Source organism: Pogona vitticeps, chromosome 3 (assembly GCF_051106095.1).
Source record: "Pogona vitticeps strain Pit_001003342236 chromosome 3, PviZW2.1, whole genome shotgun sequence".
Classification (NCBI taxonomy): Eukaryota; Metazoa; Chordata; class Lepidosauria; order Squamata; family Agamidae; genus Pogona; species Pogona vitticeps.
The window spans coordinates 3,505,397-3,515,000 of record NC_135785.1 but is presented as its reverse complement, the minus strand read 5'-3'; the positions used below and the strand labels follow the sequence as shown (position 1 = coordinate 3,515,000).

At 48.7% G+C, this 9,604-nt stretch overlaps 1 protein-coding gene across 1 annotated transcript in view; it reads left to right on the top strand.

Annotated features, from left to right (window-relative positions):
• Window positions 1-9,265, top strand: part of SLC51A (solute carrier family 51 member A) — a 9,407-nt gene extending 142 nt beyond the window's left edge. The window contains exons 1-9 of the mRNA XM_078389729.1: window positions 1-191; window positions 1,680-1,774; window positions 2,850-3,004; window positions 4,500-4,573; window positions 4,895-5,053; window positions 5,899-6,010; window positions 7,365-7,511; window positions 7,924-8,029; window positions 8,868-9,265. The exon at window positions 1-191 is cut by the window's left edge and continues 142 nt beyond it. Coding sequence (XP_078245855.1) covers window positions 157-191; window positions 1,680-1,774; window positions 2,850-3,004; window positions 4,500-4,573; window positions 4,895-5,053; window positions 5,899-6,010; window positions 7,365-7,511; window positions 7,924-8,029; window positions 8,868-9,004 — 1,020 coding nt within the window. The 5' untranslated portion in view covers window positions 1-156 and the 3' untranslated portion in view covers window positions 9,005-9,265. The remainder of the gene's footprint in view (window positions 192-1,679; window positions 1,775-2,849; window positions 3,005-4,499; window positions 4,574-4,894; window positions 5,054-5,898; window positions 6,011-7,364; window positions 7,512-7,923; window positions 8,030-8,867) is intronic.
• The last annotated feature ends 339 nt before the right edge of the window (window positions 9,266-9,604 follow it).

Below are 9,604 nucleotides of genomic sequence, written 5' to 3'. Positions count from 1 at the left end.
CGTGCTCCGTTTTAGAACTCTGACCCGGCTTTGCAAACATTGCAAAGAAGGACGGCTCTCTCGTTGACGGGGTTCGTCCCGAACCGTTCCTCCAGCTGGGATCAGGGGAAGAAGAGAAACCCTACGGAGAAAACTGTCCAGAAGAGCAGCGGTAACATGGAGCCTTTAGAAGACCTGTTGCAAGACCCCAGGTAAGCAGCTAAGGGACCCCGCACCGGTTTTCTCCCGACCGGCTGATGGAGGCCTCGAGCAGAGCAGAGCATGCGGTATTTGGGGGAATGACCGCTCCCCAGCATCCGGGCAATGGCTTCTCCTGGAACTGCCCTCCGAAAGAGCAAATTTCCCAGGGATTGGGGCCCGGCACCCTTCCCCATCTTGTGCAGGCAGCCACAGGTAGGGTGTTCTTCCAGCTCCGATGCCCGTGTGGGGTCTGGGGGTGCATCAAGACGCCCGGTGGTATGAGCAATGCCCAAGTCAAGCGAGAGCTTCGGCGGGGCAGCCTTCCAGCACTTCGAGAAGAATTCCTCGTAGCTTTCCAAAGCAATAAATACTTCTGTGAATTGAATTCTGAATTCATTACTGATTGACTAGATGTCAAAGTGACCCACTACTAAGTTAAATCTAAATCTGAAAAGGGTTGGTGTTGTTTTTTTTTAAATGGTTGATGCTACTTTCCTGTAAGTTTTTGGTTGGCTGGATATGTTTTTAAAGTGTTTTTTAAAAACCCTGTCCTATTTTAATACAATGGCTTCTTTAATTGCGTATGGGTATTACAACTCTTTCTGCACCTAGGTTTCATTCGTTTTGTCTATTCTTGTTTTTTTTTTTAAATCTTGTTATAAGCCACGTTGAGTTCCAATTCCGAGACAGAGGTAACAATAAGTAAATGAATGAACTTAATATGTTTCCCAAATCTCAAGATCTTCCGGAGAAATTGAAAGTACGCAAGTAAGAGCTGAAAAACGAACAAACGGAATCAGTGCACATGGAGAGAGAATGGCTGTGGGATTGGGGTGGTTTAATTTGTATTATGTTCCATTGATTACACAACATACAAGTCAGCCCAGAGTTTTTTCCTCCCAATCTGATTTTGTTTCATCTGCGGCTGGAGTTTCTACCTTTTTTTTAGTGGATAGATACATTCATATTGACTCAGGCGGTATAACATTCTTTTGATGCATTCCCTTTCTGTCAGTTCTTCTGAACAAATACCTGCTGTATTTGCAGTAATTTGAGGATGATGATGACTTCTATCCTGCCCACCTAGTGGCGAAACACTTCTCTGGACTGCTTACAAAGGAATAGATGAGAAACATAAGACAGCATGAAGCAGAAAATACTGTACTGCATAAAGATAAAGATAAAAATGATCAAAGAACTAAACTAATATATGAGCATAAACTGCTATCACATAACAAACCCCCCTAAAGATGCTGGCAGCATTCCAGTGGAAATTTACACAAAATGGGTCGAGATGTCTCTCATCAGGGGTGGAGGGACTCGAAACACCTGATTAAATAGCACTGTTTTCACTTTCACGAGAGAGCCAGGGGTTGGGGGTTCGAATCCCGCACTGGGCCTCCTTGGCAGGGGCTGGATCTGACAATCCAGAGACTCCCTTCCAGCTCTGCTTTTCTAAGATGATGAGGGTGATGATGAACACTGCTTCTTTTCCACAGGTTCCCGCCTGAGCTCATCCACGTGCTGATTTACAATTTCAGCGTCCCGTCCGCCTGCTTCTCTCTGCCACCCCGAGCATTGCAAATGCTGCAGCGTAAGTTTTGCAAGACGATTCAGGGGCTCGCCCAAAAGGGGCTTCCAGAGTCAGCTTCTCTTTCAAGATGGGCAAAAGTCAGGTTTGGGACTACAGCTCCCAGAAGTCCCAGCCAGCACAGCCTCCAGGCCCAGAGGGGGATTCTGGGAGCTTTTGTTAGGAAACCCTAACATGCCCTGGGTCTTGTTATTTGTTTGTTTGTTTTTATACCACCCATCTCCCCCCAATGGTTGCGGTGGGTGGTTCACATAAAAAAAAGATATCAGTGCCAATATAAAATAAAAAATGAGTTAAATAATAAAACTATGTAGATATTTAGAACCTATGAACCTTTACCCCCTACTTTGAACATGGAATTTTACTGGTGCTTGAAGCCCTGCTTGTTCTGTATCCAAGTTTTTGGATAGGGAGTGCCTACGGGCAACGTGGAAGCAAGACCCAAAGGGGATTTGTACGTGTGTTTGTGGGGGGGGGTTTTCATGTTTGCTTTGGTCTTCGTTTTACGCAGAGCTTGGTGGGTGGGGGGAAGGAGGAGAGCCAGCCCTACCGTGATGATCCGGGCGGACCCAATGCACAGGACAATTATGTTGTGTTTTAATAAAATACCTTTACAACTTTAGGTTTTTTTATTTTTTTATTTTTTGCAAAAATTGCAAGGAAGTGTTTTAAATTTTTTGTTTAATTTAGTTTTCGGGTTGAGACTTGGAGAGGAATGCACACACACACACAATGCTCTGTTGGGGTCAGTATGAGAAAGGCCCCTTCTCCCTTAGGCAGGTGGAGGCACTACTCGGGTGCAAAATAAGGAGGGACGCAGGGTGGGTGTGGGCGCCCCCTGGATCCACCCTCAGCTTCCCAAGCCAGTGACCCCAGCAGAGGCTGGAGAGGATTTATTCCGGTCCCCGTGAGTACTGAGAGACAAAACTCAGCCGCCAGACCGGCCGGACGTTCTCCAGCCCGCCTGGCGGTGGAACCCCAGGGGAAACAGCGAGGCGGCCGGAGGTGGCCGAACGGCTCGGACGTTCCTTTCCCTTCCCTTCCTTCCCAGTGATGGGCAACTTTCTATTCTGTGCAGAGCTGAATTTTGTGGAGCTTGCGCTCCTCGGCATGGCGACCTTCCTCACGCTGATGTCCATCCTCATCTTTGTGGAAGAAGCCCTGTATTTATCTGCGAAGGTCCGGTGTTTTGTCAAGATGAGAACTCTCATCTGGAGCAGCTCGGGGCCCACCGTAAGTACCTTTACTGCGACACCAGGGAGCCCTGAAAGATGTTTTGCCCCATTTTTCACTTTCAGCCATCCATGATTTAGGCTACTGCCATGCATTGGATTTGGGGCTTCCCTTGAAGGTGGCCCGGCAGATGCAGTTAAAACCACAGGGCGCTGCCAGGTTTGGTTTCGTCCAGATACGTTTCGTCCAGCATTGGCAACCGTCTGCCGGCTTCTGGTTTATTTTCAGGCTTGATTCAGGGGTTGAGAGGCCACTGAATTGACAAAGCTCTGCCTAGCTTGGAACTTGGAAACCTTCCTTGTGGGACCACGTTTTAGAGCACTTAAAAATATTTGAATTAATTTGAAAGCAAGAAAGTAACTTGGAAACAAGCCACTTGCCAGTACAGGCCCTGTTCTGGTTGTTTACTATTTATTTAGGAAATAAATGGGATACCTAGCATTTCCCCCCCCCCCCCCAGGAAAAAGCAGCAGCCAAAATGGCTTAATATCAATCGATCAAGTTGAAGTTGAATTCAAAAGCCTTTGTGCCTGTTTTTAATTTTCCAAAGAACCAACAGAGTAAGTGGCCCAAGTACCTTGCAGTGACTCGGAAGAGTAGCAAAGGATGTATTGCCGTGTATAATAACAAAGCATTACTGTTTGTGTTCTGGAGAATAAATAGGTATAAGCAAGAATAAATAGGTGCTAAGATTTTTTCCCGATAGGTCTTCACATAGACACACACAGAGAAAATGAGAGTAGTTCTTCAAATATATTTCCAATGAGCTACAATGGGCAGCAAAATTTTGCTTCTGCTTATAATGGGGTAACACGGATGAACTGTTTGCAGGATGGAAGTAATGGCCAGGCGTGAGTCAAGCCAAAGCTTTGAGGGAGAAGCATGTCTGGACAGGGAAGGTGCTTCAGACCCAGCCTGGTGTGAAGGTTAGGGTGTTGAATGCAGGCCCAGGAGAGATCCTGGGTTCAAACCCCCCTCCTGCCATGAAAACTCACTGATGGGGGCAGCAACAGTACTTGCTCCTTGACTGTCTCAGATACCTCAAAAGCTATATTTGAGTCATTGCCGTGGGACAAAGCCCTTTTCTCTGTCCGTGGATTTCCCAGATGTTCAGCATTGGTGGCTGACCCCACTCGGTCCAAGATCTACAAAGGAGAAAAGCCCACACTTCCCTAGTTCCTCCCCACCACGTAGATTTTTTTAAAAGGTGAAAAACGAAGACCGAAGAATCTAGACCGATGGTTCCCAGATGTTCTTGGATTAAAACTCCCAGACACCTTCGCCACTAACGGTGCTGGGAGTTGTAGTTCAAGAACATCTGGGGAGCCAAGGTGGGGAGCCACTGCTCTAGAGTTTGGAAAAGTTACTTCTGGGGGATCGCAGCATGCATGGGGCCTCGTTCACAGCAGCCTCCCCCCTCCCGAGTCCGTAGGGGTGACCATTCTGCTTGAGTCTCCGTCCACCTTCCTTTCTCTCTTTCTCCCCCCCCCACTAGGTCGTTTCGATATTCTGCCTTGTGGGGCTCTGGGTCCCCCGTGCGATGTCAGTGGTGGAAACAGCCATTGGCGCGTGAGTAACTTTTTTTGAGGGGGAGATGTTCCCCTAAACTAGCTTTGGCACACTCTGCAAGCCAGCCAAGGGTGAATGGTTGGGAGACTTTTGATGGCAGACAAAATTGGGGGGGGGGGCGCAGTCCAAGGGCGGGAGGGCTCCAAGTAGAACCAACCAATATTGGGAGTTTAGCTCAAGGGTGGGGCCGTATAACCTGCGGGCTTCATAGGGCCCCCCAAGAGTGGGGTTGTTACACGGAGGCCCCCCCCAGGACAACAGGTGAAGAACTGGGAGCCCCCATTGCTGGGGGACCTAACGTTGGTTGGTTTCTCTTTCCAGGTATTTTGCTACCTGCTTCTACCTGCTGACGCTGGTCATGGTGGAAGGCATGGGGGGGAAGGCCGCGGTCCTCAAGGCCCTGAAGGACACCCCCGTCAGGATCAGCACGGGGCCGTGCTGCTGTTGCTGCCCTTGTTGCCCCCACATCGCCATGAGCAAGTGAGCCCATCCTTCCTTGAACGGCAGCTCTCAAATGGTGGGGCTACAACTCACATCGTTGACAGCCCAGATGGCCAGCTTCACCTTTCCTACCTCCATCGTCTTCCCTTCCCCTTGGTTTCTCCTTGGCCTTTTTAAAATTGTCCCAGTCCTTGGGAGGTTAAGGCTTGTTCCTCTTATATTTTGTACCAAGTGCCACTGGGCTGAGAATCCAACGGGAATTCTCCTAATATGGCAATCCAGCCTCTGCTCATGGCCTGAGTTTGATCCCAGCAGAGTTAGGTAAGCTGGCTCAAGGTGGACTCGCCCTTCCATCATGATGTTGTAAACCACCCAGAGAGTGCTGTAAGATGGTATATAAGTCAAAACAACAACAGCAGCATCTTCATCTTCTTAAGTATGATGAAAGCCACCTGGGCAGAGCAGGGGCACTTTTTACAAAGTCCCACCAGGCCGTTCTCAGGCTGTCTGACCGTAGCATCTGAAATTTCAAGACGAGAAATGAAGACAAAGGAGAGGAAGGCCGGGGACCGTTTGGGAGTGAAAATAACTCTGTGTCTCGGCTTCGGGCACATGATGGTCAGCCGAAACACAAAACGGAAGAAGAGCCGGGATGGTATTAATAGATTTTTTTTTTAGTGTTGTGAGTTTTGTGGGGAAATGGGAGCACTTGATAAAGGAGGTGCCAGAACCTCTGAGCTGAAGAAAGGGAGAACGGGAGTCCAGGTGACTTCAGAGTGCTCCACTCTGCCCCTGATACGAATCTTGGGGTTGCCTGCCTTTTGGCTGGGATGTAACGGGGCATCTTGAAACCAGCCCTTCCATGGACTTTTCTCTCCTTCCAGGAAGAAACTGAACATTTTGATCCTGGGCACTTTCCAGTATGCTTTCTTCAAGGGGGCCTGTGCATTTCTGGGACTTGTTTTGACCACAGAAGACCTGTATGACACGGCCCAGGTAAATGACACCAGCCGAGCGGGTTTTGCCCAATGAAAGTCCATAGGAGAGCATGTTTTGGTGGAGCTATAAAAACATGGAGGACAGGAGGGCCTGGCATGCTCTGGCCCATGGGGTCACGAAGAGTCGGACACGACTTAATGACTAAACAACAACAAATAAAAACAGGGCATGGCGTCCACGGTCCTTCTGATGATCGGTGGAATGGAAGCCAAGCCCTAAGAGGAGGAAAGATGGAAAGAACTGAGCCTGTTTAACTCTGAGAAAAGAAAACGGAGGGGAGAGAGGAGAGAACTTTTAAAAGACATGAAATATATGCCCTACAGCGGAGGGGCAGGATCTGTTCTCGATCCTTCCAGAGTACGGGACATGTAATAATAGGCTCCAGCTACAAAAAGCCAGATTTAGGCTGAATATCAGGAAAAACTTCTTAACTGTTAGAGCAGTATGACAACGGAACCCAGGACCTCCACGGGAGGTGGTAAGCGCTCCAACGCTGGAGGCCGTCAAAGGAAAATTAGACAACCCTCTGTCAGATTTGCTTAGATTTGGATTCCTGCAATAAGCAGGGGCTTGGACTTGAGGGACTTAGAGGCCCCCTCTTCCAAATCCACGGTTCTATTATTTTGTGGAAGGCTGTCTCATGAGATGATCTTCCCATGTTTGTTTCTTGCTTGGCTGGGGATGATGCCATCTCCAAACTTACAGAGAGTTCCCACATTGGGGACAAGGGAGGTTTTTTTTCCCCCCAGACTACAGTTCCTGGACTTATTAGTCCAGGGTAGACATGGTCTAGAGGGGCGGGGTAAAAATCAAATAAATAAATAAATTATTAGGCCAGTAGCAAAAGCCTTGTTCCCAAACTCTTGTGAACAAGACAGGCTTTTGTATAGGTCAAAGTTTTTTTAAAAATATGGTCAGTGCAAAGGGTAATAGTAAGGATGTTTTCACACCATGTTGTATGGCATCTTCCATAGTTTTTCAACAGCATTGCAGAACTTGAGATTTCCTGGAAACGTGGGATATCAAATAAGTAATTTCCCTATCTGACTTCCTGCTCCGTTCTTAATAGATTCTTTCTCAGTGCAAAGATAAGGAGACAGATAAAGACTTACCGGTTTTCAGAGAACACTAAGAAAATCCGCCTCTTAAAGGTCTCGCCCTGTTTCTGAACCCTGAACAGGTCCTCTCCGTAACTTCTTTCCACGGTTCCTCTCTGTAGGTAAACATGTAAACTACCCCAAAATGAGTGAGCAGAGCAAATGCATCCTGAGCACTGAGTAGACCCATAGTTCAGGGTGCAGAAGGCAACAGCCACCTCCTGTCCACTCTCTTTTCTCCCTTCTGCCTCTAGATTTCGGCCACGAGCGTGGCCCTCTGGATAAACACTTGCCTGGGTGTCTCCACGCTCCTCGGCTTGTGGGCGCTGGCGATCCTGTTTCGCTCCATCAGAATGCACCTGGCCGAACAGAACATGGGATCCAAGTTTGCATGCTTCCAGGTAAGCCTGTCCCAAACGCTGTTGGGTAGAAGGGATGGATAGGGTGCCCAATCAGACCCTTTCGCGATGTAGCCAGAGTTTCCTCCAGCGCTTGTCATGGACAAGTCCTTACTTTCGAATCATAATGCTCATCATGGGTTGTCAAGTCATTTCTGACTTAGGGTGACCCTTTTTAGGGTTTTCCAGGTTGAGAGTACTCAGAAGGGGGTTTCCTGTTCCCTTCTTCTGGGGGGGGGATCCCTGGGACTACTGTGCAGTTTGCCCAAGGCCACCCAGGCTGGCTCTTTCTCCCAGGAGGCACAAGTGGGGAACTGAACTCTCAACCTGTGGCCAGAGACCTAGACTACAGAGCGATCTCAAGCCAGCTTTTGAAGTCAACTCACGACCCTCTCTTCTATGCTTTTGGGGCCAGGTTCTCCTCATCCTGACGGCGCTCCAGCCCTCCATCTTCAGTATCTTGGCCAACGGGGGCCAGATCGCTTGCTCCCCACCGCTCACCTCCAGAGCCCGGTCCCAACGTAAGTAGAATGAACCTGTCTATCAGGGGGTTGGAAACTTTAAAAAAAAAGACTGGGGAGCACTTTGCAGATGCCCTGAAGTCAAGAGCAGGACTGGCAAAAGTATGGCTCTTCGGAGGTCGCTGGACTGCAACTCCCATCAACCACCATCCATGGATAAGCTAGCTGGGGTTGTTGGGAGCTGTAGTCTGGAAGGATAAGTAGGGTCACATAGTCTCCGGTCTTGTGTTCAAAAAGGCCTTGCCACACCAAAGTTCAGAATACCTACAGATGCCAGGCAGTAGACGAGATGAATTCTTATTCATTGGTTTCATTACTAATTAAGTGCATCTCACCTTTCCTTGGGCAAGTAAGTGGTATAGAAGCTTTGAGTTAGCCTTTTTTTTCCTTTGCAGTCAGCTTGTGAGGTAGGTTGGACAGAAGGGCAAGAAGAGGGAGCAAGCGAGCGTAGCTAACAGGATCTCCAAAACCCATTTGGAGATTGGGAATGAGTGGGGATTTGAACTCAGATCTCCCTAGCCCAAATCTAAAACTCTAAATGTGACAGTGTGCCGGTTCCGGAAGAAGGGAAAGCTCAGGACAGGTTAAAAAAAAAAGAGAGAGAGAGAGAGAGAGAGAGAGCAAACCAAAATTGGCCCTTTCACTTCCTCTAGGTCATCTGATAACTCTACGTCAAAAGTAGAATGGGGTAGAGAAAGGTTACAGAGAAAAAGGGGCCCGACCCACATCTAGGCCCCCATGCAATTCCCATGACAAGGAACAGTGGGTTCTAATGCGCCATGTTAGAGAAACTGACAGGAAGAGGGCCAAACATTTCTCTCTTATCTTTTGCTCAAAGAGATGCACGCTCAGCTGCTCATCATAGAGACCTTCATTTTGGCCGTCCTGACCAGGATGTACTACAGAAAGCCAGACGACCGGGCGGGCTGCTGTCCATCAGGGTCTCCGGCCAGCAAAACAGAGATCAGTCCCTGAGCGCAAGGGAACCGATGGACGGAGGTGGTCGGCTGCGCCCGCAAACGTGAGTCGTCTTTCTGCAAGGCCAAACCAGAAAGGAGGACCAGCCTTCCCAAGAAGCAGATGGCGGTCACGAGGAAAGGGAAGCGGAGGATGACCGTCACCGGCAAGCACGTTACACGGACACGCTCTGTGACCCACGTCTTCGCAAGAGGCCTGAAAGGCAAGATATCTGCGTTATGGTTCAAGAGGCCCAAGGAAATAAAATAAATCGACCTACGTCTGTATATGTTTTGGGTATCACATGGGAGAGTTCTCAGGGGCGACAGGTATGGGAAGTCCAACATCTGTTCAATTAGAATAGTTTACGGAGAAGGCAGCCTGGACAGCCCTGCTCCTCTGCCAAGGAGAAAGAGAAGCCCTCTCCATTTTTGTATCCAAAAGAGCTGGAACCAGCCCATCTGTGCAATTCAAGCAACGTCTGGCATCGGTGTGTTTTAGGCACAATTTATTCCAGTTTCACAAGGCAGAGGGGAGTGTCAGGAACGATATGGTGCAGTGAAATGTTATTGCTTATTCCGTGGAGTCTTGGTCAGCCTTGCTTCTGGCTTCTGAGGA